The following is a 19,069-nucleotide window of genomic DNA, read 5'->3' as shown; positions in this document are numbered from 1 at the left end:
AATACGAAGAGGAGATCTGGGTGTTGAACACGGCCGGGGGGCCGGGGGGCCGGGGGGGGGGGGCGCCGCCGAGCCACAGCTGAGATCAGCGATCAACCCCGGAGACATTCAGTCTGTTAAAACCTATTAAAAGATCAAACGACCCTGATTTCAAACTCCACATTTTCAGTTCCGACTCACATCGACACGTTTCGACAAGGAAACACGTGATTTGTTTACAAACGTCGTCCCTGGTGGAGTTTTTTTGTTTTGAATAATCCCATAATTCCAGTAGAAATACAGAATATTCTCTGGTAATCCACGTCCAATGTGAGGTTTGGAACCCGTTCCTCCCTCTAAGGCCTTAAACTTTCACGCCGGCGTCTGAACTCCGGTGTGTCTGGCAGTGGAAGCGGCTCCGAGGGTTGGCGGGGGGGGGGGGGGGGGGGGGAATTCTGGAATGTGCGCGTGCGATCTGAATAATTGAAGTGAAATAAAAGATTATGGGAGAAGAAGCCTTGGCTCGGCGAGCAAACAGCTGGCCGACTTACAGAGAGAATAAACACTGGAATGATTCTTTTTTTTTTTTTTTTAATCAATCAAGCGAATGTGACGGCGCCAAACTCTGCTCGGGAGCGAGAACGACTCTCGAGGAAATTCACATCCGAATCCGCCAGATGGGTTTGGTGGAAATCATGAATAAAGTCTCCCGCAGGTAGAAGAGGAACACGTTCGCAGCAGAAATCATAATATATAATAATAAAGGAGTGTCGGGGGGGAAGAAGAGCACGTATTGGAGGCAGGAGGAGGAGGAGGATTAATGATGAAAGGATGAATGAGAAGTGAAACGGAGGGGAGAGAGAAAGGAAACGAGTCGGAGTGAAGACGAGAGATGAACCGATTAAAAAATTATGTTCTGAGGAGGAGGAGGATGGTTCGTACAACACCAGCAACTTTATCACCGGCAACTTTATCACCGGCAACTTTATCACCGGCAACTGTATCACTGGCAACTTTATCACCGGCAACGTCATCACCGGCAACTGTATCACCGGCAATTTTATCACTGGTAGCTTTATCACCAGCAACTTCATCACTGGCAATTTTATCACCAGCAATTTTATTGCTGGCAACTGTATCACTGGCAATTTTATCACCGGCAACGTCATCACCGGCAACGTCATCACCGGCAACTGTATCACCGGCAATTTTATCACTGGTAGCTTTATCACCAGCAACTTCATCACTGGCAATTTTATCACCGGCAACTTCATCACCGGCAATTTTATTGCCGGCAACTTTATCACTGGCAACTTTATCACCAGTAACTATCATCTGCATAGTGATTCTGATGTCGTTTAACTGCTCAGTACGTAACTGTGCCGTGCAACATGCTAAACAGTTTCATTGCTCACACACCAGCGATGCTACATGCTACATGCTAAAGAGTTTCAGGCTCACACACCAGCGATGCTACATGCTACATGCTAGAGAGCCTCCGCGGTTCGCCGTGTGACTCCATGAAGCCGAGACAGAAGGCCGACGGGGCCTCGTGCCTCTTTAGCACTGATTCATTCCCGCGCTCATCCGGCGGAATACATTACCGCGGCTCTGTGTGTGTGTGTGTGTGTGTGTGTGTGTGTGTGTGTGTGTGTGTGTGTGTGTGTGTGTGTGTGGAACATCATGATTGCTGGTTGCTTCCCTGTCGTTCGTCTCTATCGAGGTGAAGTCGTCGTGACGAGTGTAGAGGAAACGACTCTACGTGTAGTTCTACTGTTGGCTGCTGCTTTATGTGTGTGTGTGTGTGTGTGTGTGTGGGGGGGGGGGGTGTAGGCGCCTGGGGGGGTAACCTTAAGAGGGTCAGCGCCTTCAGAACAGCTCTCATCAGCTTCACTGGACACAGCCTCCACTGCTGTAATTGCAGACCCCCTGTGGTTTTACCCCCCCGGAGGCGACCTGGACGGGGGCCGAGCTCCTTCACACCCCCCCCCCCCCCCCCCCCTCCTCCCCAAGATGTTTCTCTCTCCATTTTCATCGCTTTCAAAAATAAAATCACAATCGATACAATTTTTTTCCCCTTTTTACCCAAAAAATAAATGAATAAAATAATCATTGAGTTGTTAGTTTTTTAGGTCAAGGGAGGAATTTACCAGTGGAGTCGGTTCACTGAATGCTTTTCTGAAGGTGTTTGCAAGTCGCTGGGATTCTAACCCCCACCCTCCTCCACCCAGGTGCTGTCGCTGGGCGCCGACGTGCTGCCGGAGTACAAGCTCCAGGCCCCCCGCATCCACAAGTGGACGGTGCTGCACTACAGCCCCTTCAAGGCGGTGTGGGACTGGCTGATCCTGCTGCTGGTCATCTACACCGCCATCCTGACGCCGTACTCCGCCGCCTTCCTGCTCAACGACCAGGTGGGGGCGCCGCCGGCCACTTGTCACTCTGGACGATCTGTAAACTCCTCCCGAGGAATATCCAACGACGAGCCGACGGTTCTGACACAAAACCCTTCAGGAGAAGTCGACAGATCAGGAGTGAGGAGGGTCTGGTCAGTTTTACCGCTAGCGGCTAGCGCTAACGGGGGCCAGTGTAACCTTTGACCTCTGTGGGATTTACACATTTGTGTTAAACCTCCGGGGGGCGCTGCTCTGTGGCGGGGACGTGTGTCGACACGCCACCAAAAGGACTGCTATGCTATAGCTATGCTATCACTATGCTATAGCTATAGCTATGCTATCACTATGTTATAGCTATAGCTATGCTATAGCTATAGCTATGCTATAGCTATGTTATAGCTATGCTATTGCTATGCTCTAGCTATTGCTATGCTCTAGCTATTGCTATGCTATCGCTATGATTGACATTTTTTTAATTTCCAAGTGTTCGGAGTTAAAACGAGTTAAAGTTTTTCGTTGAACACAAAGTAGAACCGTCATGAAATTTAATTTGTTCGTTATCGTTGCAGCGTTGACGTTCCATATTGCCTGAGCGCTAAGCTAAGCTAATGCTAGCAGGAGGGGGAACTTTTACCACACACACACACACACACTCGTTCTTCATTTAGCATCGTCAGCATTTCTTTAGGACTTTGGAACTTTATGGGGGAATCCAGGGAAGAGCTTGTGTTTCCCGATCACTAGTTTCTCACCAGCACTTCCTGTCATGGCACTTCCTGTCACGGCACTTCCTGTCACGGCGTTGACCTTCCCCGTGTGTCTCGCAGGAAGAGGCGGCCATGCAGAGCTGCGGCTACTCGTGTTCTCCGCTCAACGTGGTCGACCTCATCGTGGACATCATGTTCATCATCGACATCCTCATCAACTTCAGGTCAGAGACGTCCCCTCCTGAATTCTCACACTCTCACAAAATAAAAGCGCCGAGTCGGACCGTTAATTACGGTGACCGTCAAAATAAAAGTGGGCCTGCACTCCTCCCAGGACGACGTACGTGAACTCTAACGACGAGGTGGTGAGTCACCCCGTCAGGATCGCCGTCCACTACTTCAAAGGCTGGTTTCTCATCGACATGGTGGCCGCCATACCCTTCGACCTGCTCATCTACCGCAACGGAGAGGAGGTGGGGGGGGGGGGGGGGGGGGTGGAGAGGTGGAGGAGGGAGTGTTTTTCATTTCTCAGAATCTTAATCGTCTCCGTGGGGAAGTTGATTTGTTGTCGAGAGAGACACAGAGAGACAAAAAGAAAGAGAGAGACAGAGAGAGAGAGAAAGAAAGAGACACAGAGAGCGAGAGAGAGAAACAGAGAGAGAGAGAGACAGAGCGAGAGAGAGAAACAGAGAGAGAGAGAGAAACAGAAAGAGAGAGAGAGAAACAGAGAGAGAGAGACAGAGCGAGAGAGAGAAACAGAGTGAGAGAGAGAAACAGAGTGAGATAGAGAAACAGAGAGAGAGAGAGAGAAACAGAAAGAGAGAGACAGAGCGAGAGAGAGAAACAGAGTGAGATAGAGAAACAGAGAGAGAGAGAGAGAAACAGAGAGAGAGACAGAGCGAGAGAGAGAGACAGAGAGAGAGAGAGAGAAACAGAAAGAGAGAGAGAGAGAAACAGAGAGAGAGAGAGAGAAACAGAAAGAGAGAGAGAGAGAAACAGAGAGAGAGAGAGAGCGAGAGAGAGAAACAGAGTGAGAGAGAGAGACAGCGAGAGAGAGAAACAGAGTGAGATAGAGAAACAGAGAGAGAGAGACAGAGCGAGAGAGAGAAACAGAGTGAGATAGAGAAACAGAGAGAGAGAGAGAAACAGAAAGAGAGAGACAGAACAAAACATGGATTAATCTTTCATGTCATTCATGAAATGAAACATCAAACACGAGTCTCATCTGGGGAATCGTTTAACTTCAGAGTGATTGATCTTTGATCTTTGAAGTGGATGATGGATGATGAATGGATGATGGAATGAGTAAATGAAGGAAGGATGAAGTCAGGAGGAAGAGGAGGGAGTCCAGAATGAGCAGAAGCTCAGATGAAGGAGGCGAGACGAGGACGAGCTGGAAGACAAGGGAGAGACGAGTGTTTACTTTGTGTCTGACATGTCTAACACCACCCCTCCTCCACCCCCCCCTCCACCCTCCTCCACCCTCCACAAGACCACCACCCTGATCGGCCTGCTGAAAACCGCCCGCCTGCTGCGCCTGGTCCGAGTGGCCCGGAAGCTGGACCGCTACTCGGAGTACGGCGCCGCCGTGCTCTTCCTCCTCATGTGCACCTTCGCCCTCATCGCCCACTGGCTGGCCTGCATCTGGTACGCCTGGTCCTGATGGACACGCACCGATACTCGTCACAGTATCGGTGCCGATGCTCGAGTCGAGTATCGGTGCCGATTCTCGCTGCGCCGATACTCGTCACGATATCAGCGCAGCGGGAATCGGCACCGATACTGAGACGAGTATCGGCACCGATGCCGAGACGAGTATTGGTGCTGATTCCCGCTGCGCCGATACCATGATGAGTATTAGTGCTGATTCCTGCTGCGCCGATACCGAGACGAGTATTGGTGCAGATTCCCGCTGCGCCGATACCATGACGAGTATTAGTACCGATTCCCGCTGCGCCGATACCGTGACGAGTATTGGCACCGATACCAAGACGAGTATTGGTGCCAATTCCCGCAGCGCCGATACCGCGAAGAGTATCGGCACCGATACCGTGACGATTCCCGCTGTGCCGATGCTGTTTTGAGTATTGACGCCGATACTGACACGAGTATTGGTGCCGATTCCCGCTGCGCTGATACCGTGACGAGTATTGGCGCCGATACCGAGACGAGTATCGGTGCCGATCCCCGCTGCGCCGATACCGTGACGGGTATTGGCGCCGATAGCATGGCCCCTGTCAGCACCGATGCTGAAACCTGTATCGGCGCCGATACCACGGCCCCCCATCCGTATCGGTGCGTCGTCAAAAAGCCGTCACGTCCTTCCCCGGCCGTCTCGTCCTCACCTGGTTCGTCCGCCCGGCAGGTACGCCATCGGGAACGTGGAGAGGAACGGCTCCATCGGCTGGCTTCACACTCTGGGGGACCAACTGGGGAAACACTACAACGACTCAGTACAAGGTACGGTACCTGGTACTACACAGTACCAGCTAAGTCTGATTTCGATGGTAAAAAAAATTCTGAGTTAGAAATTCGAATTCAGATTCTGATGGCACAGTTCCATAGGTGAGAGTCCGGTGTTTCGGTTCCTCTGGTGCCCGTGTTAACTGGTGACTTCTGGTGTTGGAATAAGACAAACGGACGCTACGATACTTTAAACTTTAACGGAGATGAGGTTAAACGGCGTTCTGCAGGACGACTCCGGGTTCTGGTGGGTTCTAACACCTGCTGTGACGACGAGACGCTGGAGGAAGGAGGTCACCAGTTAACATGGGAACCAGTTAATCCGAAACACCGGTGGTAAAATCGCGTTTTTTGGGTTTAAAATTTGTGTTATTTTTGTAGTTGATTGAATAAACTTACTACTACTACACGAGTATTATATTACCCTGCTACCCCTTGCAACCCCCCCCCCCTCCCCCCCCAGGCTCAGGACCCTCCATCAAAGACAAGTACGTCACGGCGCTGTACTTCACCTTCAGCAGTCTGACCAGCGTGGGCTTCGGAAACGTTTCCCCAAACACCAACTCCGAGAAGATCTTCTCTATCTGCGTCATGCTGATCGGCTGTGAGTACCCCCCCCCCCCCCCCCCCCCCCAACACGCCCCCCCCTACCACAACACGCCCCCTGCTGGACGTATGTTGTAAACCAGGGAAGTTCTGATTGAAAATAACAAGATGATTTTATCAAACGGCAATAAAGGAGAGAAAAGTTCAAAGGAAGCCAGATCACGTCTTCATTAAAGACGTTTTATTTAAATGTCCTGTTTGTCTTTTAGACTCTGAGATCTTATCATGTGATCATTATTCTGTCAAGTAATTCAAAGAAATAAACAAACTTGTAATTTCCTTCTTCTTCTTATCGGCCCGACTTCCTCTTCATCTGGAGGAAACTTCTTTTCTGACGTTTTCCACAATGGATTTTATTTTTAAAGAAAATCTTTTAAGAACAGATTAACAGCTCTTTTCTTTTCTTTCTTTTTTTTTTTTTTTTAAAAGCTTCACAAGGCGTGTTTCTGCTCCGACAGCCACAGGCTCATCAGAAATGTATTTTTTTTAAAAAGGAAAAAGTATTTTTACGTGAAAATGTGACTTATGTCGTGGAAACGCAACAAGAAACGATGCGGCTCCGCCCCCGTTTGTATCTTCTGAACGCCACGGAGTTCTGCGCATGCTCAGTAGAGGCAAAGTTTCCTCCGTGGCGTCACGACTCCCAGTTTATATTCGGTACTTGGAATTGGTGCTTTTATTTTGAAAGTTGCATTTCTTTGTTCATGTTTAGAGTGTTCTCTAGCTGAGCGTGGAACCGGGTTGGCGTCGCTCGCGTGTTAGCCGTTAGCTCGTATCGATGCTAACTAGCCTGTCAGGGAGCTGCGTCGCTGTGTGAAGGGATCGTCTCCATGGCAACAGACGCTGATTTCCTTTGATCTTCTCCACGAGGAGCCTCTCATCCGCTTTGTATGGGATTTCTTTTTTTTTTTTTTGAGTGTTTTGATGATTTATTCAGAAACGGTTAAACGTTAACGTCCCTAAATCGACTGGATCGGTTCTTAGACGATGACAAATCATCCCTGAAGGTTTTATGGAATTCAGCTTGATAGTTTTTGCGGAACGTTGTCAAACAGCAACAACAACAACAACAACAATAATAATAATAATAATAAAGGAGATTTCAGAAGTTTTTCTGTATAATGATGAAACTTTCCTGAGAGGAAAAGCGTTGAAGCGTCACGTGAAGAACGTTTCTGTCCATTTCCAGCAAAGCGCCGCGTTTCTAGAAAGTCCTTTGAAGACAAGGCGACGCGCGTCTCCTGCCCGTTTGACGGAACACGTGAGACAGACGTTGTGAAATCTGCCGGATTTGACTTCAGATCCACCCGGAGGTGTTTTTTCATTCATCGTTCCTGACAGTTCGCCAAATGTTTCGTTGCGTCTTCAGCTTTCTAAACTTGGCGGCGTCGCGGCGTGTCCTTATGTGACAAAGCAGCGGTGGCTCGCCGTCTGCCTCGCTGTGTGCGGCGCCGACGCTGATGGGAGCTGACGGGGGGTTTGGGGGGAGGGGGGGGGGGGTGGTTGAGGGGAGGGGTTCGAGGAATCCGACATGACAAGACTAAACGCAGCGTCCTCTGCAGACAGAAGCCTTTAAGATCAAAGCCTTTAAGATCAAAGTCCTCCAGACTGCAGTTTAACCTTCACACACCTCCAGCCGGCCCCCCGGGGCTCCGCCCACCGTCGTGAGCATGACTGAGGAGCGCTGGTTCAATTTCTCCTTTCTACCTCTCAGTTCATCCAAACGACGGGGGGAAAAAAACATATCTTTTTTTTTTTCTCCCCAAAATAATTATGAACTCGGCTCAACAGGGCTGCAGTTCACCTGCCAGGCCTGTAGGGGCACTGTGACTCACCAAACACACCACAAATGCAGGAGAAGACAGAGCGCATAGACATTTAGTAGATAGTAGATTCCTTCCTCGTAAACCTCTATATAATTCTAGTTCTATAGGTCTATGGCCCAGGTTTTAGAATTTCCCCACTCTATTGCAGGAAAGTGTTTTTTTTGTGTTTTTTTGAGACATTTCACTGTATTTTGCAACCAGAAGATTTAATTAACAATCGTTTTTATCACCTTCTGCAGTGAAAGTTTGGAATATTATGTTTTCTTCTCCGTGTATTTATTTATTTATTGGTTTGTATGTGGATATTTTACCAACTTTTAACAACAAAACTGCGTCACATGAACTCTTCGGGGATGACTCGTCGTCATCTCGGTCCGGTTCTGGTGAGTTAGTCGGTTAACGGCTCGCGGTTTCCGAATAAATTCCAAGTAGCTGTGAAAGAAACTTCCCACACAAAGCAGACGATAGGCACTTCAAAGGAGATCGGCGTCTGTCGCCATGGAGACGCTCCACCCCAGCGATGTAGCCGCCCGGCGGGCTCGTTAGCGCCTGTATGAGCTAACAGCTAGCGTGCTAGTGACGCCAGCCGTTAGCTCATGGAGACGCTCCACCCAGCGATGTAGCCGCCCGGCGGGCTCGTTAGCGCCTGTAATGAGCTAAAAGCTAGCGTGCTAGTGACGCCAGCCGTTAGCTCATGGAGACGCTCCACCCAGCGATGTAGCCGCCCGGCGGGCTCGTTAGCGCCTGTAATGAGCTAACAGCTAGCGTGCTAGTGACGCCAGCCGTTAGCTCATGGAGACGCTCCACCCAGCGATGTAGCCGCCCGGCGGGCTCGTTAGTGCCTGTAATGAGCTAACAGCTAGCGGGCTAGTGACGCTAGCTGTTAGCTCATGGAGACGCTCCACCCAGCGATTTAGCCGCCCGGCGGGCTCGTTAGCGCCTGTAATGAGCTAACAGCTAGCGGGCTAGTGACGCTAGCTGTTAGCTCATGGAGACGCTCCACCCAGCGATGTAGCCGCCCGGCGGGCTCGTTAGCGCCTGTAATGAGCTAACAGCTAGCGGGCTAGTGACGCTAGCTGTTAGCTCATGGAGACGCTCCACCCAGTGATGTAGCCGCCCGGCGGGCTCGTTAGCGCCTGTATGAGCTAACAGCTAACGTGCCAAGACGTGACGTGTCCTCTGGTCCTCCTCCTCCTCCCCCCCCCCCCCCTCCTCCTCCTCCAGCCCTGATGTACGCCAGCATCTTCGGCAACGTGTCGGCCATCATCCAGCGGCTGTACTCCGGCACGGCGCGCTACCATACCCAGATGCTGCGCGTGAGGGAGTTCATCCGCTTCCACCAGATCCCCAACCCGCTGCGCCAGAGGCTGGAGGAATACTTCCAGCACGCCTGGTCCTACACCAACGGCATCGACATGAACGCCGTGAGTAACACCCCCCCCCCCCCTCCCCCCTCCAACACCACCACCAACACCACCACCCACCCCCCCCCCCTCCACCCAAAGTGGCAAATGTGCGTTGTTGCGTTAATAGGATGAGTGGAAGTCTCAACATGTTTGGTCCGTCTCCGTCAGAGACAGTAGGAGGGACGTGAGTATCCCCAGTGTGAGACACACACACACACACACAGCGATGCTACATGCTACATGCTAAAGAGTTTCAGGCTCACAAACCACCTAATTACACTCAAAAAAGATGAATTCTTTTGTTGAACTTGAAAAACTTAGAATACCCACATGATTATATTTGTATCATTAAACATATTATTTGTTCCAATATTAAAAGTGTTTATGTTGGTTTATCTTAAGTCTAATTTTAGTTTATTTATATGCGATATAAATCAAGTGTTATATTTTATGTCACACTCAGCAGAGATGTTTCCTCCTGTACTGCTCCTCAGCATGGAGCTGGAGGTTCACACTTCTTTTAAAAAGAGGTGTTGGTGGTGTAGTCTCCTCTGACGGAGGTGGAGGTGATGGAGTTGCAGCCGTGGAGCGTTCGGTTGGTGTTCAGGACGGAGCAGGTTGTTTTATCAGGATCCTGATGGCCGACGTTCATGATCCTCAACCTTCGGGCTGGAAGCGTCGCCGTTGCCATGGCAACCATCAGTCCTGATACTCCTTCACTGCTCACTCTCTCTCTCTCTCTCTCTCTTTCTCTTCCCTCGCTCCGTCTGTCCCGGCTTCTTTCTCTCTTTCCCTCTTGCCCTGCTTGTGATGTTCCTCTCCTCCTCTCCTCTCCCCCTCCCTCCCTCCCCATCTCTCCATCCCTCTCTCTATCCATCCATCACTCCATCCATTCCTCCATCTCTCCATCCCTCTCTCTATCCATCCATCACTCCATCCATTCCTCCATCTCGTCATCCCTCTCTCTATCCATCCATCACTCCATCCATTCCTCCATCTCTCCATCCCTCTCTCTATCCATCCATCACTCCATCCATTCCTCCATCTCGTCATCCCTCTCTCTATCCATCAATCACTCCATCCATTCCTCCATCTCTTCATCCCTCTCTCTATCCATTCATCACTCCATCATTCCTCCATCTCTCATCCCTCTCTCTATCCATCCATCACTCCATCATTCCTCCATCTCTTCATCCCTCTCTCTATCCATCCATCACTCCATCATTCCTCCATCTCTCATCCCTCTCTCTATCCATCCATCACTCCATCATTCCTCCATCTCTCATCCCTCTCTCTATCCCTCTCTCTATCCATCCATCTATCCCTCCATCTCTCCATCCCTCTCTCTATCCATCCATCTATCCATCCCTCCATCTGTCCATCCCTCTATCTCTCATCCCTCCATCTCTCCATCCACCTCTCCATCCCTCTCTCCATCCATCTCTCATCCCTCTCCATCCATCTATCATCCCTCCATCTGTCTATCCCTCTCTCTATCCATCACTCCATCATTCCTCCATCTCTCATCCCTCTCTCTATCCCTCTCTCTATCTATCCATCCATCTATCCATCCCTCCATCTGTCCATCCCTCTATCTCTCATCCCTCCATCTCTCCATCCACCTCTCCATCCCTCTCTCCATCCATCTCTCATCCCTCTCCATCCATCTATCATCCCTCCATCTGTCTATCCCTCTCTCTATCCATCACTCCATCCATTCCTCCATCTCTCCATCCCTCTCCATCCGTCTATCATCCCTCCATCTGTCCATCCCTCTCTCATCCACCTCTCCATCCATCTATCATCATCTCGCCATCCCTCGCTCCCCCATTCTCCATCCCTCTCTCTCTCTCTCGCTCTCTCTATCCATCCCTCCCTCCCCATCTCTCCACCCTCCCTCTCTCTCTCCCTCTCTCTATCCATCACTCCATCCATTCCTCCATCTCTCCATCCCTCTCATCCATCTATCATCCCTCCATCTGTCCATCCCTCTCTCATCCACCTCTCCATCGATCTATCATCATCTCTCCATCCCTCCCTCCCCATCTCTCCACCCTCCCTCTCTCCCTCTCCCCCCCTCCCCCCGCCCCTCCCGCCCCTCCCCCCCCCCCCCCCCCTCCAGGTCCTGAAGGGTTTCCCAGAGTGTCTCCAGGCAGACATCTGCCTCCACCTCAACCGTACGCTGCTGCAGAACTGCAAGGCGTTCAAGGGTTCTACGAAGGGCTGCCTGCGGGCGCTGGCCATGAAGTTCAAGACCACCCACGCCCCGCCGGGCGACACGCTGGTCCACGCCGGGGACGTCCTCACCGCCGTCTACTTCATATCCCGGGGCTCCATCGAGATCCTGAGGGGGGACGTGGTGGTGGCCATCCTCGGTAAACAACAACAACAACAACAAAGTTTATTCTTTATTAACGCTGAACAACAAAGTTCATCTAAAGTTGTGGAGAAGAGCTGAAGAGGAGTGAGAATTAAAAGACGTACATCACAAGCCCAGCGTGAAAATAAACCCAGCAGGTGGTCCCAGACGGGTTATGAAAATAAAAACTAAACATAATAGAGTCACAGCGGCAGAGCGGGAAATACAGAGGAGACACGGTGGGAAGTAGAATAAATAGAAAGGTAAAGGACGAGACTTTTTTAGATTTTAATAACGTCTTGTGTTGAAAATGAAAGTGGGCCGAGGAGAGAACCCTGAGGGACTCCTCCAGAGCTGCAGGGACTTCCCTTTTCTCACAATGATTAAAAAAATAAATAAACTGCTAAACTCTATTTTCTCTACAAAAGCCAATTGGAATGACTGTAATGTATTTAAAAATGTCTTTCCTTTTTTTTTTTTTATAAAAAAAAAACATGATTCCTGCAAAAATAAATAAATAAATAAATAAACTGAAGAGCGAAACTATTCGCTTTACTTCTAATTTTAAATGTAATTTAACACAATAAAAAGATATGTTTAATACAATTTTTGTTCAAAGTCGTTTAAACGGACTGCAAATTCTATTCATTTTAATTTCTATATTGTCAAATATAGAAATTAAATTTGACATATTAGAAATGTCAAATTTAACACAGAAACTTTCACTGAGAAAAAAATCCCCAATTCAACCGACGGTGGAAATGAAAAAACTCAAAGATCAAAGCAGTGGTAAAAATACTTTTGAAACAAATAAAAATACTTAATAAGGTGATGAAAGGACGAAATTCTATAGTGGAAAGTCTGTCCTTTAACAGTCGACTGAAACTAAAATACCTAAAAGATAAAAAAAAGATTTTGAAGTTAGAGATTTGAAAACACAAAAGGAAAGTAGAGATAAAAGACTGATAAACTGCAGGAGAACAGAAAGTAAATTTTCTTCATTTATTCTCTGGTGAGTTTAACTGCAGTTTCAGTTCCCTGATGAACAGACTGGTGGCGCCGCCTGGTGGAGGGCAGCGGGAGAACACATCATGACCGTCTCTCCTCCTCCTCCTCCTCCTCCTCCATCCTCCTTCTCCTCCTCCTCCTCCTCCTCCTCCATCCTCCTTCTCCTCCTCCTCCTCCTCCTCCTCTTCCTCCTCCTCCTTCTCCTTCTCCTCCTCCTCCTCCTTCTCCTTCTCCTCCTCCTCCTCCTCTTCCTCCTCCTCCTTCTCCTCCTCCTCTTCCTCCTCCATCCTCTTCCTCCTCCATCCTCCTCCTCTTCCTTCTCCTCCTCCTCTTCCTCCTCCATCCTTCTCCTCCTCCTCCTCCCCCTCCTCCTCCTCCTCCTTCTCCTCCTCTTCCTCTTCCTCCTCCTCCTCTTCCTCTTCCTCTTCCTCTTCCTCATCCTTCTCCTACTCCTCCTCCATCCTCCTCCTCTTCCTCCATCCTCCTCTTCCTCTTCCTCCTCCTCCCCATCCTTCTCCTCCTCTTCCTCCTCCTCTCCTCCTTCTCCCCATCCTTCTCCTCATCCTTCTCCTCCTCCTCTTCCTCCTCCTCCTCCTCCCCCCCTCCTCCTCCTCCCCATCCTTCTCCTCCTCTTCCTCCTCCTCCCCCCCCTCCTCTTCCTTCTCCTCCTCCATCCTCCATACCCCCCTCCTCCTCCTCCTCCTCCTCCTCCCTCCCCCCCTCCCCCCTCCCCCTCCTCCTCCTCCTCCTCCTCCTCCTCCTCTTCCTCCTCTTCCTCCTCCTCCTCCTCCTCCTCCTCTTCCTCCTCCTCCTCCTCCTCCTCCTCCTCCTCCTCCTCCTCCTCCTCCTCCTCTTCCTCCTCCTCCTCCTCCTCCTCCCCCCCTCCCCCTCCTCCTCCTCTTCCTCCTCCCCCCCCCTCCTCCTCTATCCTCCTCCTCCTCCTCCTCTATCCTCCTCCTCCTCCCCCCCCTCCTCCTCCTCTTCCTCCTCTATCCTCCTCCCCCCCCTCCTCCTCCTCCTCCTCCTCCTCCCCCCCCCTCCTCCTCCTCTTCCTCCTCTATCCTCCTCCCCCCCTCCTCCTCCTCCTCCTCCTCCTCCCCCCCCCTCCTCCTCCTCTTCCTCCTCTATCCTCCTCCTCCCCCCCCCCCTCCTCCTCCTCCTCCTCCCCCCCCCTCCTCCTCCTCTTCCTCCTCTATCCTCCTCCTCCCCCCCCCCCCTCCTCCTCCTCCTCCTCCCCCCCCCTCCTCCTCCTCTTCCTCCTCTATCCTCCTCCTCCCCCCCCCCCTCCTCCTCCTCCTCCTCCCCCCCCCCTCCTCCTCCTCTTCCTCCTCTATCCTCCTCCTCCCCCCCCCCCTCCTCCTCCTCCTCCTCCCCCCCCCTCCTCCTCCTCTTCCTCCTCTATCCTCCTCCTCCCCCCCCCCCTCCTCCTCCTCCCCCCCCCCCCCCCCCCCCCCTCCTCCTCAGGGAAGAACGATATCTTCGGGGAGCCCATCAACCTGTACTCTCGCCCGGGGAAGTCTAACGCCGACGTCCGGGCGTTGACGTACTGCGACCTGCACAAGATCCTGCGTGACGACGTCCTGGAGGTTCTGGACATGTACCCCGAGTTCGCCGACCACTTCTGGAGCAACCTGGAGATCACCTTCAACCTGCGGGACGTGAGTGGCCCTTCACAATAAAATACTGTCACAGCTTCCTATATTATTGTTACTACTACCAATGTTGTTGCTTCTAAACATCAAAGGAAAAGCTCTTTTAGGACAAACTGATACAAAAACACGTTTTTCTCCACAATGACACACTTTTTAAAATTCACTTTTAAAAAAGATACTTTGTTTCCAAGTTTTTTCTACTTTATCAAGATCTACAGTATCTGTCTGTCATCTGTCCATCTATTCATTTATCCGTCATCCATCCATTCCTCATCCCTCCCTCCCTCCATCACTCCCTCCCTCTCTCTATCCCTCTCTCCCTCCCCCATGTCTCCCTCCCTCCCTCCCTCCCTCCACCATCCATCCCTCCCTCCCTCTCTTTCCTCCCCCCATGTCTCCCTCCCTCCCTCCCTCTCTCCCTCCCCCATCCCTCCCTCTCTCCCTCCCCCATGTCTCCCTCCCTCCCTCCCTCCCTCCCTCTCTCCCTCCCCCATGTCTCCTTCCCTCTCTCCCTCCCCCATGTCTCCCTCCCTCCCTCTCTCCCTGTATCTCTCCCTCCATCCCTCCCTCCCTCCCACCCTCCCCCATGTCTCCTTCCCTCCCTCCCTCCCTCTCTCCCTCCCCCATGTCTCCTTCCCTCTCTCCCTCCCCCATGTCTCCCTCCCTCCCTCTCTCCCTGTATCTCTCCCTCCATCCCTCCCTCCCTCCCACCCTCCCCCATGTCTCCTTCCCTCCCTCCCTCCCTCTATCCCTCCCTCCACCATCCATCCCTCCCTCCCCCCCCCTCCCCCATGTCTCCCTCCCTCTCTTTCCTCCCCCCATGTCTCCCTCCCTCCCTCCCTCTCTCCCTCCCCCATGTCTCCCTCCCTCCCTCCCTCCCTCCCCCATGTCTCCTTCCCTCCCTCTCTCTCTCCCTCCCTCCCTCCCTCCCTCCCTCCCCCATGTCTCCTTCCCTCCCTCCCTCCCTCTATCCCTCCCTCCACCATCCATCCCCCCCCCCCCCCCCTCCCCCATGGCTCGTTCTCTCCATCCACCCGTCCTGGTTCCAGACCAACATGATCCCCGGCTCTCCGAGCAGCGACGACTCCAACGGCGGCGGATTCAACAAACTCCGGAGGCGCAAGTTGTCCTTCAGGAGACGAACGGAGAAAGGTGACGAGTCTCGTATCGTCCTCGGATTGTTTTCTGTTCCCCGAAGCTTTTCCCTCCCAGGTTCTACGTTCTGACCGTCCTTGAAGTGGGACTCGTCCTTCGTTATTTGAGCTTTTCCTCCCATGTTCACATCCAGACGACGCCGACGCCGGAGAAATCAAAAAGTCCCACAAGTCGGTGAGGCGGAGACATCGGGACACGTCCAGCAGCCAGAAGCAGGACGGAGCGTCCGGGAAGGGCTGGGGGGCCGGGCGGAGCTCCGTGTCCTCGCACTCCAGTGGAGACGAGGTACCGACCGTCTCTGAGGAGCTCAGTGGGGACCGATACCGTCCTGCACCGGGCCGATACCGATGTCAGGTATCGGTCCGATGTCAGGCATCGGTCCCGATGTCAGGTATCGGTCCCGATGTCAAGTATCGGTCCGATGTCAAGAATCGGTCCCGATGTCAGGTATCTGTCCCGATGTCAGGCATCGGTCCCGATGTCAAGAATCAGTCCCGATGTCAGGTATCGGTCCCGATGTCAAGTATCGGTCCGATGTCAAGAATCGGTCCCGATGTCAAGTATCAGTCCAGATGTCAAGTATCGGACCCGATGTCAGGTATCTCGGTCCGATGTGAACGATCCCCGATACAACACGACAAGTATTAACGTAACATCGTACTTCATCGGGAGCGCCAAAGAGGAGGAGCTATGTCGGTAGTTTGAAGAACACATAGTTTGTGCAACAACAGAAACTTCATCACCAGTCTGATGTCGCTCACTATTTTAACTGCTCAGCACGTAACTCTGAGCCGTGCTATATGCTACATGCTAATGTGTTTCAGACTCACACACCAGCGACGCTATATGCTACATGCTAATGGGTTTCAGACACACACCAGCGATGCTACAATGCTACATGCTAAAGAGTTTCAGACTCACACACCAGTGATGCTACATGCTAAATGCTAAAGAGTTTCAGACTCACACCAGCGATGCTACATGCTACATGCTGTGACTGCGCTCCCCCTGCAGGGCGACGGCTCCGTGGTGACCGGCCTCGCCCCCCCGCTCGCCATGCACGAGAACCTGCAGGCCCAGGCCCCGCCCCATGACCTTCAGCGAGAACACGGAGGGCGAGGGGGACCCCAAAACCGGCAACACCTGCAACGCCCTGTCAGGTAAACCCCCCCTCCCCCCCCCCGAACCCGACGGTGCCGTCTCTGTCCCCCTTTGATCTCTGAACCCCCACCCCCCCGCAGGCGCCTTCTCAGGAGTCTCCAACATCTTCAGCTTCTGGGGCGAGAGCCGAGGGGGGGCCAGTACCAGGAGGTCCCCAGCTGCAGCCTGGCGACCCCCCGCCCCTCAACACGCCACTGCACAGCCTGAGCCGCCAGCAGCGCCACCAGCTGGACACGCGTCTGGACCTGCTGCAGAAACAGCTCAACAGGTACTTATTGTAGGACCCGACGGGCTAGATGTGGAACACATAGAATCAAGACCACGTTGACTCCTGTGGGGGGGGGGGGGGGGGGGGGGGGGGATTGATTCTGGAGGGAAACGACACAATAGCAGGACGGGAACGACTTAGAAAAGACTTAAAGGCAGAACGGAGCTTCAGAAAAGACAGAGGAAACACATAGAGGAGATCAAAGGGAGTCGGTTGCCATGGAGACGCTCCCTGCTCAGTGATGTGGCTTAGCTACCCGACAGGCTCGTTAGCATCGATCTGCGCTAACTGCTGTCGTGCTTGCGATGCTAACTCGGTTCCGCAAGCAAGTGTGGCGTTGGTGAAGGTCTGCGCTCTACTGAGTGTAGATCTAGTTCATCTACCGAGTGTAGATCTAGTTCATCTACCAAGTGTAGATCTAGTTCAACTACCGAGTGTAGATGTAGTTTATCTACCGAGTGTATATCTAGTTCAACTACCGAGTGTAGATCTAGTTCATCTACTGAGTGTAGATCTAGTTCATCTACCAAGTGTAGATCTAGTTCAACTACCGAGTGTAGATGTAGTTTATCTACCGAGTGTATATCTAGTTCAACTACCGAGTGTAGATCTAGTTCATCTACTGAGTGTAGATCTAGTTCATCTACTGAGTGTAGCTCTAGTTCATCTACCGAGTATAGATCTAGTTTATCTACCGAGCGTAGATCTAGTTCAACTACTGAGTGTAGATCTAGTTTATCTACCGAGTGTAGATCTAGTTTATCTACCGAGTGTAGCTCTAGTTAATCTACCGAGTGTAGGTCTAGTTCATCTACCGAGTGTAGCTCTAGTTAATCTACCGAGCGTAGCTCTAGTTCATCTACCGAGTGTAGATCTAGTTCATCTACCGAGTGTAGATCTAGTTCATCTACCGAGTGTAGATCTAGTTCATCTACTGAGTGTAGATCTAGTTTATCTACCGAGTGTAGCTCTAGTTTATCTACTGAGCGTAGATCTAGTTCAACTACTGAGTGTAGATCTAGTTCAACTACTGAGTGTAGATCTAGTTTATCTACCAAGTGTAGATCTAGTTCATCTACCGAGTGTAGCTCTAGTTCTTCTACCGAGTGTAGCTCTATGTCTGACAAAGATCAGAATCGGTCCGTCAGTAGACGAAAATGCATGTTTTGTAAAGACGCTGATCCGTCTCCTTGGCGACGCTTTATGACGACCAGGCCATTTTCTCCTGGGACTTTTATTTTGACAGTCGCCATTTGCAGCACCGCAGTGAACAGGAAGGCGTTTCTCCTCCTCTGTCTTCTCCTGCAGGCTGGAGAGTCGAATGTCCACAGACATCGGTGTGATCATGCAGCTGCTGCAGAGGCAGATGGCGCCGGTTCCCCCGGCGTACAGCGCCGTGTCGCCGCCGCAGGTACCGGAACCTTCCACCGAGTAGATATAGTCATTAACTACAGATAACTTAATACAATATAAAAATTAATAACAGTTAAATGATTTAATATAGAAATAAAATATGAATGAATGACTAAATGACTAGATATATTCATTAATTACATTAAAAATAAATGTACAATATAAAAATTAATAACAGTTAAATGAATTAATATATAAATAAAATATGAATGAATGACAAAATAAATACAGACAAATACATCAATAAAATATGAATAATACATTAATTAATGAAAAATAAATAAATGCAATTTAAAAATTAATAACATTTTAATGAATTAATAAATAAAATATGAATAAATAAATACATTAATTAAAATTAAATACATAAAATATAAAAAAATGAACATAATTTAAATAAATGAATAAATACATTGATAAACAAATAAAATATGAATGAATAAATAAATACATAGACAAATAAAAAAAATTTTATTAATAAAAAATAAATGTACAATATAAAAATTTATAACATTTAAATTAATTACTAAATAAGATATGAATGGATGAATAAATAAATACACAGACAAATAAATCAATAAAATATGAATAATACATTAATGAATGAAAAATAAATAAATGCAATTTAAAAATTAATAACATTTAAATGAATTAATAAATAAAATATGAATAA

At 50.3% G+C, this 19,069-nt stretch overlaps 1 protein-coding gene across 1 annotated transcript in view; it reads left to right on the top strand.

The window, feature by feature from the left end:
• kcnh2b (potassium voltage-gated channel, subfamily H (eag-related), member 2b) overlaps positions 1-19,069 on the top strand; it is a gene marked incomplete at its 3' end in the record, with an annotated part of 112,739 nt that overhangs the window by 92,045 nt on the left and 1,625 nt on the right. Inside the window, 18 exon segments of the mRNA XM_080514859.1 lie at positions 2,211-2,390; positions 3,200-3,303; positions 3,414-3,552; positions 4,572-4,726; positions 5,445-5,539; positions 6,006-6,146; positions 9,199-9,398; positions 9,508-9,564; positions 11,503-11,755; positions 14,212-14,405; positions 15,449-15,551; positions 15,688-15,839; positions 16,569-16,637; positions 16,639-16,714; positions 16,796-16,843; positions 16,846-16,884; positions 16,887-16,983; positions 18,292-18,394. Coding sequence (XP_080370985.1) covers positions 2,211-2,390; positions 3,200-3,303; positions 3,414-3,552; positions 4,572-4,726; positions 5,445-5,539; positions 6,006-6,146; positions 9,199-9,398; positions 9,508-9,564; positions 11,503-11,755; positions 14,212-14,405; positions 15,449-15,551; positions 15,688-15,839; positions 16,569-16,637; positions 16,639-16,714; positions 16,796-16,843; positions 16,846-16,884; positions 16,887-16,983; positions 18,292-18,394 — 2,205 coding nt within the window.

The sequence above is a fragment of the Blennius ocellaris genome, assembly GCF_963422515.1.
Source record: "Blennius ocellaris genome assembly, chromosome: 19".
Classification (NCBI taxonomy): domain Eukaryota; kingdom Metazoa; phylum Chordata; class Actinopteri; order Blenniiformes; family Blenniidae; genus Blennius; species Blennius ocellaris.
The sequence above is the reverse complement of the archived record's forward strand: the minus strand, read 5'-3'. Positions and strand labels throughout refer to the sequence as shown.